The sequence below is a fragment of the Lytechinus variegatus genome, chromosome 9, assembly GCF_018143015.1.
Source record: "Lytechinus variegatus isolate NC3 chromosome 9, Lvar_3.0, whole genome shotgun sequence".
Classification (NCBI taxonomy): Eukaryota; Metazoa; Echinodermata; class Echinoidea; order Temnopleuroida; family Toxopneustidae; genus Lytechinus; species Lytechinus variegatus.
Genome location: NC_054748.1, coordinates 1,514,658 through 1,532,687, shown reverse-complemented (window position 1 = coordinate 1,532,687; position 18,030 = coordinate 1,514,658). Strand labels below are relative to the sequence as shown.

At 40.9% G+C, this 18,030-nt stretch overlaps 1 protein-coding gene across 1 annotated transcript in view; it reads left to right on the top strand.

The window, feature by feature from the left end:
- The window catches only part of LOC121421025, a 70,618-nt gene that overhangs the window by 37,948 nt on the left and 14,640 nt on the right, over positions 1-18,030 (top strand). Inside the window, exons 23-40 of the mRNA XM_041615619.1 lie at positions 539-731; positions 1,143-1,300; positions 1,722-2,051; positions 2,595-2,957; positions 4,068-4,397; positions 4,799-5,146; positions 5,809-6,138; positions 6,627-6,974; positions 7,306-7,635; positions 8,374-8,721; positions 9,567-9,911; positions 10,300-10,608; positions 11,320-11,622; positions 12,158-12,475; positions 12,780-13,109; positions 13,962-14,106; positions 15,094-15,287; positions 16,546-16,869. Of these exons, the coding sequence (XP_041471553.1) occupies positions 539-731; positions 1,143-1,300; positions 1,722-2,051; positions 2,595-2,957; positions 4,068-4,397; positions 4,799-5,146; positions 5,809-6,138; positions 6,627-6,974; positions 7,306-7,635; positions 8,374-8,721; positions 9,567-9,911; positions 10,300-10,608; positions 11,320-11,622; positions 12,158-12,475; positions 12,780-13,109; positions 13,962-14,106; positions 15,094-15,287; positions 16,546-16,869 (5,346 nt within the window). The remainder of the gene's footprint in view (positions 1-538; positions 732-1,142; positions 1,301-1,721; positions 2,052-2,594; positions 2,958-4,067; positions 4,398-4,798; positions 5,147-5,808; positions 6,139-6,626; positions 6,975-7,305; positions 7,636-8,373; positions 8,722-9,566; positions 9,912-10,299; positions 10,609-11,319; positions 11,623-12,157; positions 12,476-12,779; positions 13,110-13,961; positions 14,107-15,093; positions 15,288-16,545; positions 16,870-18,030) is intronic.

The window sequence follows — 18,030 nt, the reverse complement described above, 5'->3', positions numbered from 1 at the left end:
CCCGAGGGACGGAGTGATTTCCATTGTAACATTGCCTGCATCTATGATACATGGGAGAGACGTTTACACACAACGCACTGGCTTCAGTCATCCGCCCGGGGTGGACTCGAACCCACGATCTTTGGTTCGATGGGCAGACGCGTTACCGACTGTGCCAACACCGCTCTCGTGTTTGTATAAGAGTATTCATTACATGGGGAGTCCGCGATGTATAAGTCCACCTTCACGTCCCTTATAAGCTGCATGTATATTGAGAGAAGAGACCTTTGAGTCACAGCGATTCAGTATCTAATTCTGCTTCCAGACACATGATAAGCCCAATTAATAACAATGACTTTTTTTTTATCAACTCTGTTAATCCAAACCTCCAATACGTGTCCATGTACTGTAGTTCATATGCATACATTTAGCTCTCATATTATTGTGGCGCGATTACTTCATGAAAGGAAGTGTGATCTTAGTCATGTATCACAAATATTTTCAAGTTACCAAACAAGCTTGAAATGTTCTTTTCTATTCTCCCTATCTTATTATATAGAGATAGTTCCATCCACAACCTTGCCACCACCCATCGTTCCTCTGAATGTTCGTCTCGCAGACGGTGAGACTAACCGTAGAGGTCGCGTTGAGGTCTTCTACAACGGTAGCTGGGGGACCATCTGTGATGACTATTGGGATCTTGATGATGCTGAGGTTGTCTGCCGTATGTTGGGGCTAGGGCCCGCTCAAAGGTGATTTGATAATTCTGTATTACCCTTATAGTAATTGGACTTTTTCAGATCAGAACAATGTGTTTTGATAGTTGAGGAGCACCGTACAATTCATTCCCTTTCTGCAATGATTGATGCCACAAGTATGACATATTTTAGGCATATGCTTTATTGGATTTTTCTTGCAGATTTACATTAATGTTTGTGCTAACCTGTCACTTGTATTGTGAGAATATCGGCAGAACAGTGAAATGGTTACAAAGTTTCACCAATCTATCGGACGGACTTCTGAGTCTCAAATGCCTGACTCGGGTGTAATGAATATGAAGCCATGGCTTACGTGTATTTCATATTGGCTTGGATTTTGTAAGTCGCATGTATACTCACACTGTCCCCCGTTATATCTAGTCTTTTATTTTACTATCCTTGAAGGGCATACGGTGCATCTGAGTTTGGACCTGGAGAAGGGCAAATAGTCCTGGATGATGTGGAGTGCTCAGGAATGGAGACCAATCTGGCTTACTGCAGACATGGAGGATTGTTGAATAACAACTGTGGACATAGTGAAGATGCAGGAGTAGTATGCGCCGGTAAGTCATCCTTTCTTGGTATTTATGATGTCCTCCTCTCTTGGTATCTATCAGGCGATTCCATAAAATTGTCCATTTTTGTACAGTATGTCCGACAGGTACGTAGTTGATGCTTGTAGTTCTTAGTCACAAGGCTGTTTAAGAAATCCATCCCCCATAGACTTTGTATACCTCCATCCCATGATGAAGTCCATATGTGACAGCACGTTGCAATGGACTTGAGGACATCTTTGCACTCTTCGCCTTTTTGTCTTTTTCCCTTCATCAAGGTCTCATAAAGAAGCACCTTGAAGATTTGTTTGTGTGCTGGTGTGACAGCAAGTAATTGTAGTTACTAGGACTTCGCATGCAAATGACAATACAGGGATTCGGTTTTTCAGAATTGCCTAACATTTGTCCACCTCATTTCGTGTTTCCACAGCTCCAGAACCAACCAAGCCTCTTCAGGTACGTCTAATGGGTGGAGCCAGTGAAATGGAAGGTCGAGTTGAAGTCCTCTACAACAACACCTGGGGAACCATCTGCGATGACCTTTGGGACATCAATGATGGCAACGTTGTCTGCAGGATGCTGAACTACACCAGGGCCGTCAGTACACCAGGAGGAGCAGCATTCGGCCAAGGGAGTGGACTGATTGTCCTTGATAACGTTGAGTGTCAGGGATATGAAGCAAGCCTCCTGGATTGCCATAGGACCGGTTTCTTGGAGCATAACTGTGGACATTCAGAGGATGCCGGGGTAGTTTGCACAAGTATGTTCATCTTCTTTTCTTGTGAAATTGAATTTGTTTCACATTGTTTTAATTAAGGTATATAATATATTGCCCAGTAAAATGTGTTAATCTTCTTTTTTCTAAGGATTTCCTGCATACAGCTCCAATGCATTTTTTCTGACTGCTCATTCTTTTCTACTTCAGAGAAATATGAGGATTAGAAGAAGATGCTAAGCTAGGTTCCCGTTGGTAGGAAAATTGTTGAAATTGCTTTGTTAAGCTGATTTCATGAAAAAAAATTATCTTGCAGTCTTGCATTCTGCCTTAAACTAGCACTAGAAACTAATTATGCTCTGTTTACCAAGTGTCTGGGGATCTGAAAATCTTGGTTTATACAGATAAAAATTTGATCAAAAAGGGAGGGTGACCAGTGGGTAATGGGTATTATGTTTATAGCTTTCCATGCACATTCACATAGGTGCAGCTATCAAAATGCTACATTTATACAGTTCACAAATCCTGAATGATTGCGCCCTAGCCTAAGTATCTACCCAACTCTGTAATCTGTCCTTTTTCCTCTAGATATAACTGGTACAGAAGCCCCAACAACTCCCATGCCCAGGCAAATCATTGACTTGCAGGTGCGCCTTGCTGGTGGCAGCAACAATCGAGAGGGGCGTGTTGAGGTGTTCTACAACGGTTCCTGGGGAACCGTCTGTGATGACCTCTGGGACATCAAAGATGGCGCTGTTGTTTGTCGAATGCTGGGGCTTGGAAGGGCCATGTGGACATACGGTGCTGGTCAGTTTGGTTCTGGTGAGGGGCCCATTGTCCTGGATGATGTACAGTGCCTTGGAACGGAGGAGAATCTTGGAGAATGCCAGCATGGCGGGTTCTTGGTCAATAACTGCCAACACACCGAAGATGCTGGAGTGCAATGTAATGGTGAGTGTGAAGGGTGGAAGGACACACTCACAGTCATTACCTCTAGGTTCATTTTTTTATGCATTGTTATCTGTCAAGGAAAACAGAATATGTTGGTAAGATTTGACATACTTATAATAATGATAATAATGTTAATGACACATTAACCCAGGGTAGTCACTTCAGCTTTTAACAAATTTTCAAGCGAGCCATGTATGACATCATTTGTTAATGTTACCCTTCTCCATTTAAAAGTCGAGTGCCTGGCAGGAAGGCAGAAGTTCCCATTTTCAAAGTCTTCGGTATTACTCAGTCAAGGATCAAACCCATGATCTCCCATTCATGAGGTAGGTGCTCTACCATTGTCCCAGTGTTGATTCCTTTGTAATTATACTTTTATTTGCAGAGTCAACAGTCCTATGCATATCTATGCCTTTTAAGGTATAGTTTTGACACTTGCATCAAACACTCTATGCCTTTTTTGACATATTTTGACACTTACCTCTGAAGGCTTCAGTATTTGATTTCAGACCACAGGCTCAGATCGAGTTCAAGACCCCGATACCCATCACTTGTAGGCACTTTGTATTAATACCTCAATTGGGAAAACAATCTATTTAAGTCACCACTCTAACTAAAAACTCCCCTAAAATCTTGTGGTCCTGTTTCATAAAAACCTAAGTTAATAAGAATTGCTCAGAAGATATATAACAAATTTACTATCAGCCAATATGATTGAAGGATTGCAGAAGCTTAAACAGTTGCAAAGTTGTTGTTTTAACAAATTTTATGAAATGAGCCTCTCATCGGTGTTTCCTGCAACTTTTATTTTTGTGGCAGCGGTGGGATACTAAGCCGATGGGTAAAGTACAGGTGAAGAGATGCCATCACCAAATCATTGTGTGGCATTTCAGGAACTACAAGTGCATCAATTCCTTTTCTATTCATGTTTTCAAACACTTGATTTGGTAGTCACAAGTTCAAAGGTCACAGATGTCATCTGAAAATGTTAGAAATTAGATGTGCTATATAATTCTGATCTGGCAATGAGGGCAGCATGAAATTTGTCCATGCAGAGTAAACATATCATCTACTTTTCAATATTCTATTTTTGTTTTCAAATTGTATTAGCACCCGAACCAACTGGACCCCTTGAAGTACGACTGGTGGATGGAGCAAGCGAAATGGAGGGCAGGGTAGAAGTCCTCTACAACAACTCCTGGGGCACCATCTGTGACGACCAATGGGGAATCAGCGATGCAGAAGTTGTTTGTAGGATGCTTGGTTTTGTAAGGGCAGTCAGAGCTTCAACTGGTGCTGAATTTGGCCAAGGGAACGGGTCGATTGTTCTTGATGATGTGGCCTGCCATGGACATGAGATGAGTCTTCTAGATTGCCAGAGAAGGGATTTCTTGGATCAGAACTGTGGCCATCATGAAGATGCTGGAGTTGTGTGTTCAAGTGAGTTTTCTGTGAAAGTTTTTGATGTAAAACGGTCAATTTCCCAACTTCCTCTGAAATAGCATTCATTGTTGAGAGAATTTTTCATTTTTTTCTTTGGTGAGTTGTTGTTAGCTTTTTGTCTAAAATAATGAATATGGTCACCATGAGCTATATGTAAAGAAAATAAGTAGTATATGACACACTGTTGTCTTACTGCAGGTATGAACAATCATCATTATTGATAAGGTGTTATCTATTTCATCATGTTTGGTCAATGAATTTATTATTAGTCCAACATGTATTTAAAATTTCTCTTTTGTAGAGACATGCTAATTTTATCAACTTTCCTTCTTCAGAGCAGAATTCTGAATTCATCTTCATTCATTTGGCACTATCCTGTCATTTTGGTAATTACTCAGATTCTAATGTTACTGAATCCCCACCCACGGTAACATATTTTGAGGCAAGGCTTGTTGGCGGAGACACAGAGCGGGAAGGACGTGTAGAGGTCTTCTATAATGGCTCTTGGGGAACTGTCTGCGATGATCTCTGGGAAATGAATGATGCTGTCGTTACCTGCAGGATGCTCGGATTTGGCCCTGCTATCCGGGCGTACACCTCTGCAGAGTTTGGTGCTGGTGAAGGACCGATTTTCCTGGACAATCTGGAGTGTCTAGGAACAGAGGAGAATCTTGGAGAATGTCAGCATAATGGTCTGTTGGTCAACAATTGTCAACATTCTGAAGATGCAGGCGTACGTTGTGCTGGTAGGTATTTGAATTAATAATGTAACAAGACTGTTCCCTTGGCCACCAGGTTTTGCGGAATCCTGGGAGCACCTGATGTATCCAGTCTTTAATTCGCCTGACTGTCTTCACTGATAATGGTATAGATGCATTCTGCCATCCACTGACGAAAGGAAGCAACTCTGTGGAATCAGTTTCTCAGTGAATGGGGAAAACGTGTCATTGTTTCATGTTGAAATAATATAGAGTACTTTGCTTTTGAAATGTCTGTCTTTCAGAAAAATGTGGCTATATGACTCCAATTTCTTTGGCATCATGCAGAGCTTATAAGAAATATCCAAAATATAGAAAAAAGGGTTAATTCGGAAAAAATAATTTGCTTCCTTTTGACAGTGGACTGCAGTGTTCCACTAATTAGAAAGTCTCGGGACTGTTAATAAAATGGTCAGGATAAAAAATGCCTTAGAGCAGTATTACCCTGACTTGTAACCAGTTACTTGTTATATCTCCAGCATACATGCTTTTAGTGCAGTTTCCTTAGCTTTATCTACATTAGCCTATCTTTGTCTTTAGGATCACATAAACCTGATCATAGAACTTAAGAGGTTAAAGGAAATTGTAGAGACTCTTTAGTTTGTACTAAACCTCTCCATGTATGCATTTGAAACCCTTAAATCGTATAGCTCCTGAACCAACCGAGCCGCTCCAGGTCCGTCTAGTTGATGGTGCCAACGAACTGGAGGGCAGGGTAGAAGTCCTCTACAACAACTCCTGGGGCACCATCTGTGACGACCAATGGGGATTCAGCGATGCAGAAGTTGTTTGTAGGATGCTTGGGTTTTTAAGGGCAGTCAGAGCTTCAAGTGGAGCCGAGTTTGGCCAAGGGAACGGATCAATTGTTCTGGATAATGTGGCTTGCCATGGACATGAGACGAGTCTCCTAGACTGTCCGCGAAGCTACTTTTTGGAACAGAACTGCGGCCATCATGAGGATGCAGGAGTAGTATGTTCAAGTGAGTAATGTGACAGTTTCTGTTGTCCATAAAAGGAACTTTGTATGAGTCTGTATTTTTTTCAGTATTGCACACCATCTGAAGTGTTGTAGTTCTGACAATCTTATCGTAATCTGATGGTAAAATCTCACCATAGCACTAGCTTCTTTTAATGAAAATCAACCTCCTATACTTTTTAGAAAGCTGGGTTTAGGTTAGGTTAGGATAATGGTAATGAATATTCATATTAAAAAGAATCAAGATTATATAGGTTATTTGTACATTGCACATATATCCACCTTGTTCAGGGTGCTCCTACATGTACATGTATATTACCAATTAATAGCTGGGTTACTGATTCCAGTACCTGTACCACTTTATTTTGGATATAAAACCCAATGATTTCTCTCCCAGAAATTAAAATATAAAAGATCTAAACAACCCAACAGCAATTTTCATATACGTGTTGGGCATTTGAATCCTTGACACTATTCTGTGATTATTTGTAGATTCCAACGCTACCGAACCTCCACCTACCATCGTACAGTTTGATGCAAGGCTTGTTGGCGGTGACACAGAGCGGGAAGGGCGTGTAGAGGTCTTCTATAATGGTTCTTGGGGAACGGTCTGCGATGATCTGTGGGATATGAATGATGCTCTTGTTGTATGTAGGATGGTCGGCTTTGGTCGTGCCATGAGGGCATACAGCGCTGCTGAGTTCGGGCCTGGAGAAGGAGCGATTGTCTTGGACAATCTGGAATGCCTTGGAACAGAGGAGAACCTTGGAGAATGCCAGCATAGTGGATTATTGATTAACAACTGTCAACATTCTGAAGATGCGGGAGTGCGATGTGCCGGTATGTATGAAGAACTATAGACTGTCATACCAACTTTCGCATGACATATATGCTGGTTACCAGGACTTACTTTTTTAAGTCGTGTCCAAATGTTAAAGGCATTTAGTAATAAGGTAGAGACTGAGCTACAGTCCTTTCAAGGATGTTGGTTTTTGATGAAGAATTAGACTATTCTTAAGTGTACCTAAACAAACATGTTCTTGATAATTTTCAGCTCAAAAGTATGCTTGACTTAAGTGTTAACCGTCTTTAACTTCTCTAATTCTCGTCTTTAACTTCACTAATCATTTGACAGTCATCACATACCTTTCTTTTCTACCACGCCTGACAGGCCCAGAACCAACTGAACCTCTCCAGATACGTCTAGTAGATGGAGCCAATGAAATGGAAGGTCGAGTGGAAATCCTCTACAACAACACTTGGGGAACCATCTGCGATGACCTTTGGGACATCAATGATGGCAACGTTGTCTGCAGGATGCTGAACTACACCAGGGCCATCAGTGCACCTAGAGGAGCAGAGTTCGGTGAGGGTGAAGGCCCCATCTTCTTGGATAACGTAGAATGTCAAGGAGATGAAGCAAGTCTCCTGGATTGTCAACGGCTTGGTTTCCTGGACCAGAACTGTGGCCATTCGGAGGATGCAGGAGTGGTCTGCACAAGTGAGTTATGCTTCAGGCATACACAAGTTTGGGCGACAAGACCTGCTGTTCTAGATTATTAGGAATATCTCATTTCTTTTTGTCCAATGACTATGTAATCCCTTGACCAATTTCCTGTGGTTATGTGACAGTGTCACAATCCAAGCTTTTTTCCTAAAAAAAAGAAGTTGAGACCCTACACCATGTCAGATAGATGCCTATCCCTTTGGATGTAATATAGCTATGTTATTTTGGTGCGCCTGGATATTATTTTGTCGTCCGAGCAGCCATATATAGAGATTTAAAAACATGCCAAATTCTTGGATTCTGGACCAGCAGTACCCCAAAAGTAATATGTGCTTAATAAGAGGCTGTGTGCATACAATGTTGCTAAAAAGTTAGTGAACCCCACCAGTAAATGAACATATTTAGAAGTGTACAGGTTCTGCGATCTTTTAAATTTAAAATTGTGAAATCAGGTGATAAAGTATTGCATTCAATGAAGTTTGTTCCTCTGGGCTAGCTGGACACATTAGTTGAAGGAATGCATTTTCTGGTGGGGTTCCCGAACTTTTAAGCACAACAGAATTCTACATGTAATCTTGTTAAACACCAAATGATTTCAATATAAAACACATTTTCCATTTATCTTTCATGGTTCTAGTTAATCTGGGGCATGGCTCAGGCAAATAAGTCATAAGATACAGAAAAATAAACCCTGGTGACTACATAAAGCTTTCGCTCTCACTAATCATTTAGACATAAGTGCTACCGAAGCTCCACCGACAACAATGCCTGTAGTCGACCTCCAGGTGAGACTCGTTGATGGCACAACTGACCTTGAGGGACGGGTGGAGGTGTATTACAACGGCACTTGGGGCACAATATGTGATGACCAATGGGACACGCTCGATGGCCATGTGGTATGCAGGATGCTCGGCCTGGGCATGGCCCGGTCGGCCCAAGGCTACGGAGCCGGTCAGGGACCCATCATCCTGGACAATGTACAATGCCAGGGGACAGAAGACAACCTTGGGGGATGCCAACATCAAGGATTGTTCAATCATAACTGCGGGCATGCAGAAGATGCTGGTGTCAGATGTTCAGGTCAGTAAATCTACATTAAAGGGATGGTCCGGGCTGAAAATATGTATATCTTAATACATAAAGTAGAGTTCACTGAGCAATGTGCCAAAAATTTCACCAAAATCAGATAACAAATAATAAAGTTATTGAAGTTTAAAATTTTGCAATATTTTATGAAAACAGTCGTAATGAATATTCATTAGGTGGGCTGATGATGTCACATCCCAACTTTCCGTTTTCTTATATTATTACATAAAATCATAACTTTTTCATTATTTCATACTTGTGTGAATCATATAAAATTAGTTGCAGCAATAAATATCTAATGCACTTAATCAGTTGTCAATCAAATTTTTCTAGTTCTCGGAGGAAAAAAAATGAATGAACCTAATTTCATATAATAAAATGCAAAAGAACAAGTGGAGATGTGACATCATCAGCCCACCTAATGAATATTCATGATGACTGTTTTCACAAAATATTGCTTAAATTTAAAATTGAATAACTTAGCAATAGCAATATTGTGTGAAAACAAAATGTTTCTTAACTTTAAAATTGAATAACTTTGTTATTTTTTATCCGATTTTGATGAATTTTTTTGCATTTTGCTTAGTGAATTCTACTCTCTTTATTAAGCTATAAATACTTTCAGCCCGGACCATCCCTTTAATGCTGTAGGCAATTCATATATTTTTTTTCTCTGGAAAATCAAAAGTACATAAAAGATTTCTCATTCCTTACTGGACTATATGAAGGTCTATACTCTCCAAAGGTTTGATGTGAAGAAGTTAAGGAGATCATCCTTCCTTATTCAAATTCACAAGCAGAGATCAATTTTATCTTTACTATTTTTTTTTCATCTGTAGGGAATACCACCCAGGAATCCCTGAGTTCTCTGCAGGTTAGATTGGTGGACGGCGCCACACCCAGTGAAGGCCGCGTCGAGGTCCTACATGACGGCAACTGGAGCACCATCTGCGATGATTACTGGGATCTGCCCGATGCTCACGTCGTCTGTCGAATGCTGGGCTACCCTGGAGCAGAGAGCGCCCTCTCGAGTGGGTTCTTTGGACAGGGTGAAGACAGGATTCTCCTGGATGATGTGGAATGCTTCGGCAATGAGACGAGCCTTGAGGATTGCCAGTATCCAGGATTCTACCAGCATAATTGTCAACATTATGAAGATGCTGGAGTGGTCTGTAGGCCCAGAGGTAATTTATCCTCAACTGGTAGCACAATCTCAGAAGTTGATTTTCAAATTAAATTGTATTTTTTATTGCACCTAATGATCAATGCAATCATTGTATCAGTCAGCAATATGATCAAGCAATGAAACCTTTTTGGACATGGCCATGAGCAATATATTCAAAATAAGAAAACTAAGTAAGAGCTCTATGAGATATAACTTAATCTGCAATCTTGAAGCAGTACTATCTTTCTCAATTTAAAGGGGAAGAAAGAAAACTTTTATAGTTTTATGTGAGGTAATAAGGATTTTTATGTGCATTGAAGAAACTTTCACCCCATAAATGATCATGGAATCATTTTGCCAATTATTTGGTAAGATTTTCACACAAACTTGTCTGCACACTTTGCCAGTGCGACTGACCGGAGGAGGCAACTACCGCCAGGGTCGTGTCGAGATTTACTATGACAACACCTGGAGCACTGTTTGTGATGACTCGTGGGACCTCAATGATGCCAACGTTGTATGTCGGATGCTGGGCCATGCGGAGGCGGAAGCATACCGGACATTGTCGTTCTTTGGTCAAGGAGTAGGAGAGATTATCCTGGATGATTTGGAGTGCTCAGGAACTGAAAGGGACATCTTGGACTGTCAGCATGCTGGGTTGTTCAACAACAACTGTGGACATTCAGAGGATGCTGGCGCTGTCTGCTCACAAAGAGGTAGATTTCTGTTGACCATGCTAAAGGTGGAAGGGGACTATTGATAGTGTAGAGTAATTGAGCATGCATACTATCAAAGAACACTCATGGCGCTAGTCCTTATACATGTATATGCACTTGAAATTTGCCGGCCATGGATGAAATCCCTCCTCTGCCGCATTAATTTCAGGGTCCAATCCTACAAGGGGTTTTGCATGGGCTATGTTGATTCATCCCACAATAGATTTTGATTGGTTTATCGTAAAGAAGTGCTATCTTTATACAATGCACTGCACACATCACTATTGTTTAGGTGTTATTAGTATGATGCACTATGTGGGCGATGTGAAGGAAGCATGCCTTGATTCGAAGTTGACAGTCCACCGTATGGTACTCTTGTCGAACACAGTGGGCATAGAGTTAATGCATATTTCAAGAAAGGATCAAACAGTCTTCCCTGGGTGTTAGGGTCATGCTTGTCACCATTTCGTTTCTGTTTATTCTAAACAATTATTCTGTACCAAAATTTAGGCAGACTTTGCCGAGTCTGTAGCATTAAGAGTGAATTTTATCTTTTTTGAATCTGAGGAATAGCCAAAGATCTGTTACACTGGCAGGGGAATGGTACATTACTTGTACAGTATGTGTATCCATATAGTGACATTTCTTTTCCAACTCGTACTGGAAGATGGCACTCTCCAAAGCACAAAAATTTAACTTTATTCTCTACAGTACGCCTGGCAGATGGGGGGACACCTAGCGAAGGAAGGGTTGAGTTCTACAGCAACGGAACTTGGGGTACAGTCTGTGATGACGCGTGGGACATCGAGGATGCCACAGTGGTCTGTCGCATGCTGGGGTACCACAAGGCTGCATCTGCTCCCCTTGGGGCGTTCTTCGGTACTGGTCAGGGAGATATCCTGTTTGATGAGGTAGGCTGTACTGGAGCAGAGAGTGGATTGATGGAATGTTCCCATCGCGGACTCGGTGTAAATAACTGCGGGCATGGCGAAGATGCTGGTGTTATTTGTGCAAGTGAGTTGTCATTTTGTCCAAGTTAATTGTACAAGTTTATTTCATATTGTAATTGGCTGTTGTTGGACTTTTTAATGGGTATTTCCTCATTCTGACAACGTGCAGTGCACTTTCTTTGTGACTTGTGTTGTCTTCCATGTACATTAGGCAAAGGATGATGGTGATGATGGTGGTGATGAAGACATAAAATTCTTGTAAAAGTTGAAATGCTATTCATATTCAAAACATTGACCAGAAATATGCAGATCTATGGGAAGGGAAAAAAAAGGGGCATGTGTATCCCCTCCCCTTTCTTGTCAGGAAAAAAATTAAGTGCAAAATATCAAAGTGATTTTCAACCTATGTTTTTGAGTTTTCTCGTCACAAAAGTTTTCTAATGTTGATGAGCTGTAGCATTTTGATATGCTTAATGGAATATATTTTGGCCTCCCCATGAGGTTGATCATGTTTCTGTTCATTAATTTTCCAGATGATTCTGTTTAGTCCAGTTTAGGTTCATTTTCACTTTTATTTTTTGGTCGTATTTTTTTCTCAGATGAGCTTGATGTCAGACTGGTTGACGGTGAGAATGACAATGAGGGGCGTGTCGAAGTCCTTTACAACGGTGCCTGGGGAACCGTGTGTGATGACTCCTGGGATATGAATGATGCGCACGTCGTCTGTCGTCAACTTGGCTACCCTGGAGCTGAGGAATCGTACGGTTATGCTCACTACGGCGCTGGGGATGGCCGGATTGTTCTGGACGATGTAGAATGCATCGGGAACGAGACAAATATAGCGTTCTGCAGTCACAGGGACATTGCGACCAGCAACTGCGGCCATCATGAGGATGCTGGGGTTCTTTGTGCTGAAGGTAGGTGGTTCTCAATTGATCTAAATGATCTGGAGGCACTATGATTATGCTGTTGTCTGAACTTCATATATACTGATGATATTGTATAGCTTTCCTAACCATGATCATTTTGTTACACTTGTGCTATATAGATTTTACCCAGGCAGTAGATGAGCTGCCAAACTAGGTCTCACTCAAGCATATTGTATTTAGCGACTGTCCATTCAAATTGGTTGTCTAGCAACTTTCTTTGACTATTACTGGCTACAAAGCATAGGTGTTTGACCATTATCCACATTTCCTTATCTTTTTTCCTCCTCCTTAGGTGGTCCAATAGAAAACTTTGCTGTCCGCCTAGTCGACGGTCTCATCCCAAGCAATGGTCGCGTCGAAGTCTACTACGACGGCTCTTGGGGAACCGTCTGTGATGACGGCTGGGACATCAATGATGCAAACGTTGTCTGTCGTATGCTTGGCTATGCTAGAGCAATCTCAGCGCCGTTCGGAGCGCGGTTTGGCGGGGGCAGCGGTCAGATACTCCTGGATGACGTGGACTGCAGAGGATCGGAGGCATCACTACTGGATTGCGAGAATAACGGACTTGGGCAGCATAATTGCGGGCATACTGAAGATGCAGGGGCTGTTTGTAGCTCAGGTAAGGTAGCTGGGAAACAGAACTGCCAAATAGTACTGGTTTTCAGTTATTATTTCTGAAAAATGAGAAAGAATACTGGTGTTTTCATGAAAATACTGATTTCTTCACGAAAATACAGATTTCCAGTCTTTAAAATACTAAAATGTTCTTGATCAGGTTGGCATCTCTGTTGAAACATGTGAATGAACAAAAAAATAGAGAAGAGTAAAACTGAAGTATAATAAAAAATAAAGTTTCTTTCATTACAGTTGTTTACGAAGACAGGAATTCACATAATTTGGCTGCTCCTAAAACACGATTCAGTCAAATTTCTGAAAAAAGGAATGATGTAATGTGTATAAAAATTATTGCAAAATGGTAAAAAAAAAAAAAAACACTAAAATTGAAAGAAACAAGTTTTGTTTACATTTTCTTTTCAGTTTTCACATATGAAGAGCACTGATTCAAAAAAAATTGAAGGCAATCTTTATTATTGAGTGTGAATTTGCACTTCAAGTCTGATATCATATCCAAGCATTTGAAAATGTTGATTCATGCAAGGAATTTGCAAGTATTCATTTACCGTGTGTATTCTTAAGTGCCTTGTCTAAATTCTGTGCCCTGTGCTTGTTTTTAGAGGAGTTTTTCCGCATTCTCCATTGTTTCTTGTATGATGAAGTGTGAGAATTGGGATGAAGGGCAACTTATGGGATTCCCGGGAAAAAGACGTACGGGTAGCTCTGACTTCGGACAAGGTACCTTAATATTCTGTAAACCTTGTAAATAATGTCTTTGAACTGGATCATAATGACTTAAATCTGTTAGACCAAATTGAAAGGAATCAATTTGAATTGACTATTTTGTTTCCCACAGAACCCTCTGAGAAACCCAGCCTTCCTGTCAGACTAACAGGAGGGTCTACCCCATCTGAGGGCAACGTTGAGGTTTTCTATAATGGGGTGTGGGACAACGTGTGTGACAATACGTGGGACTTAGCTGATGGATTTGTCGTTTGCAGGTGGGTTTCTTGAGTGACTCTACTCGTAGATCTAGGATTTTGGAAGATAGAGGGGTCGCAAGAAATTTGTTTAAAGGTCAAGTTCACCCCAGAAAAATGCTGACTTGAATAAATAGAGAATAATCAAACTAGCATAGTGCTGAAAATTTCATCAAAATCTGATGTAAAATAAGAAAGTTATGACACTTTTAAGTTTTGCTTTAATTTTTCACAAAACAGGGATATGCACAACTAGGTGAGTCAGTCGATGACGTCCATCACTCACTATTTTTTTGGTTTTATATTGTTTGAATTATACAATATTTCATTTTCATAGATTTGACAATAAGGACCAATTTGACTGAACCATATAGTAGTAAACAATGCTAATTCCACATGTTCAGGGAGAAATTAATTGTTGTATCATTTGACAATGAGGAGAAAATTAGAATATTTCATATTTCGTGTTTCGTGTAATAAAATACAAAAGAAATAGCGAGTGGATGACATCATAGTCTCCTCATTTGCATACCAGCCAGGAAGTGCATTTACTGTTTTGTGAAATTAAGCTAAACTTTAAAATGTCAAAACTTTCTTATTCTACATATAATTTTGATGAAATTTTTAGTGTTATGCTTGTTGAATTTTGGGCTTTTTATTCAAATTAAGTTTTTGTTGGGGTGGACTTGTCCTTTAAGCCACTGGTTCCTATCAAAGAATAATAATAATAAAAAAAGAATTTGGTAATGTCAGCTTGTCAATGACAAAAATCATTGTGACACTATGCCAACTTGTCAGCAGAAATTTTTTTTGAAAATGTCTTTGTTTTAACTGAACTTGCTCTGGCTAGTGCTCACAATTACATAATCAATTTAATATATTAGAGCAAATAAATGATATAAGATTATAATGTTTTTTCTTCATTTTAAAAAGTAGAAAATTTGATGACAAATCGGTTGCATAAATCATGTACAGTCTGGTAAAATGTGTCTTCTCTATGTCCAATAGGCAACTAGGTTACAGCAGCGTCCGACGGGTCTCGCGTAACTCCCGCTACGGCCAGAACAGCAACCATTACAGGCTTCTAGACGTCCACTGCACAGGGGCAGAGAACGGGCTTGGAGATTGTCGGGAAGAGGTCACTGAGGATCTTAATATCTGCAGGTTTGGAAGGGATGCTGCAGGAGTGTCGTGTGCTACAGGTAAGTCCAACCGGTTCTATGACATTTGCTTTGGCGACAATATCTCCAGTCAAAATTTCACACATTGAGGGAATTACTACCCCTAACTATAAACCTGGATTAAACTATACCCAGACCTACTCCTAACATAAGACCCTATTGCAGTCCTAATTCTCGGGTGTCAATTGCACGCATTGTGGTTCCCACATAGTTTGCGCGAACTATGCGTACCAGCTTGCGGATAGGTGCGTGGCAGCGCTTGAAATGCGTGCCAAATTCTCAACATGTTGAAAATGTTGGCACGCATAACTAATTTGTGAACTGTGCACAAACTAGCTGTGCCACTGCATGGCATCGAAATAGAAATATTGTGGCGCAAAAAAAAGAAGGCACACCCCTGGGGTAGTAGCACGCAATTCACGTCTACTTCACAACAGGGTCACGCATACTTTGTGCATAGGCCAAGCATACTTCACACATAGTCGGCGAATGATTTGCGCAGAATTGTGAGTGCAGACCACGTGGATCAACGAACATAGAGGGTGTCAATACCAGAACGTTGGAATATTTAAATTTGCCCTAGATACCTCACAGAAGAGGTTGTCGAGAATATTTGCTGAAAGCATGTCAGGACAGTGCGTGAACACTTTGTGAACTATGCGTGAACATGTCGTGAATGTGTCAGGACAATGCGTGAACTGATGTAGCCCAGTTGTGCATAAAGTGTCCCGCACTGGTACGCATCAATGCGGGCACCACAATGCGTGGAAGTGTCAACCGGGCATTAGACAAAATAAAGCTGGGAGCACATGTCATGTCACCGTCCAACCTGTTTAATATGGACTTACTCTACAAGTAATTGTTCTACTTCTCAGCTAGTCTAATACCACATGGACGAAATGGAGGTAGTGTGGATGTACGTTCCATTACTGTGGGTCTTAAGGCCACCGCACACCTTACGACCCGACTGCCTTGCGACTGAGTGAGGGGAGATGTGATGTCACAGCTCTTGTCAGCTTGAGCGTCGCATACCAGTCAGAGACAAGAGTGTCAAGGCCTATGACTTCCTTGCGATGCACCTCCCCTCACTCAGTCGCAAGCCAGTTGGGTCGTAAGGTGTGCGGTGGCCTTTATTGCTCGAACCTCCCATCTTGAAATCAAAATTCGTTCTTAAAAATTCCCCCCCCCCCCCCCGTTAGTAAATTTGTGCCCCGGAAAAGTCACTCAAAATATGTTCAATCAGTGATTAGATGGGGATTAATTTTCTTTTACCATACAGCCTCAGACGGAGATGTGCGCATCGTAGGCGGTCCAAACTACCTCATGGGAAGGGTTGAGATTTACAACGAGGGCTCGTGGGGCACCGTGTGTGACGATAGCTTCGATCTCAACGACGCCCACGTGGTCTGCCGTCAGGCTGTCTCCGCCGAGGCAATAACCTTCGCTCCCAATGCATTCTTCGGGCCCGGAAACAACAGCATTGTGTATGATGAGCTGGATTGCGGTGGTTACGAGACTGATTTGGCGGATTGCCCAGTGGGTGTCGGTTTACGAGGAGACTGCTCCCACGCTGAGGATGTGTCAGTAGCTTGTCAAATACCAGGTAAAGTACAAATCTTGGTATGTTATATAGGATGTTAACCATTTCATTCTAACCCTAGTGCCCCTTGCACAAGTCTATGGCCCATTTCGTAAAGGACTTTGATTATGGTTCATTTATAGTATGATTTACAAATATACCTAGCTTTAAGTAAGTATAGCAGGAATTTTTCATCAGAGGTTGGACTGGCATTACTATTTTTCCCAAGGGGCAAATCCCCGAGGGAAAAAATAGTGATTACGCCAGTTCAACCGAGGATGAATAATTCCCTCTCTACTTTCGAAGGCCTGGTATATTTGTTTTATATCCTACTTTAATAAATTATAGAAATAGATCTTGATAATCTAGTTCTTGTACTCTTAGATCATTGTTCTTTTAATCTGAATCAAACCAGCTGCGCTGACTGACCTACTTTTCCTGAAGCGCTTAGCTACGCGTTCAGTGCGCGGAACGCGTATTAGTGCTTGCACCATCATGATCTGTGACGTCAATGATGGAATAGTCGACTATTCCATCATTGACGTCATGGAATAGCACTTTTTCTTCGGTGGGTGTTTCATTATCGACATCATCGCAAAATAGTGAGAATATGTTTGATCACATGATGCTATTTAAACCAATCAGCATACAGGATTTAATTTATGTAGGATATAATAATTATTGTAAGTAATGATAATAATAAACATTAATTTGTATAGTGTAGCTTTTATATGGATACCATGGTGACAAGACTCAGCAGTCAATCAAATTTGTAGATTCCATGGTAATTACCATCATGGCATAGTAACCGTAAATGTCTTTATGAATGAGGCCCAGGAAAGAGTTCACATTTGTACTTCTTTTTTCGAATTAGTTTCGACAAAATACTTCAACAAATGTTGGATGAGTTCTCATCATTTTGTAATGCATCACACACTAAATTTCAGGTTGAGTTGAATTTGGAATCTTATTCATTATCAGTAGTCATTATAATCAGAGTAATATTACAAGTCAATTTCAATGTTCTCTGTCAAATGTGGTTTAGAAAAAGGTTTCTATAAAAGATGTTAACTTCTGTTACGTTTGACAAATGTTGCAGTTCCACCTTGTTGGGAATTGGATACATGTACATGTAGATGCGAAATGTTCCAGAACTACATGTTAACCATAGTACCCTTATTTCAT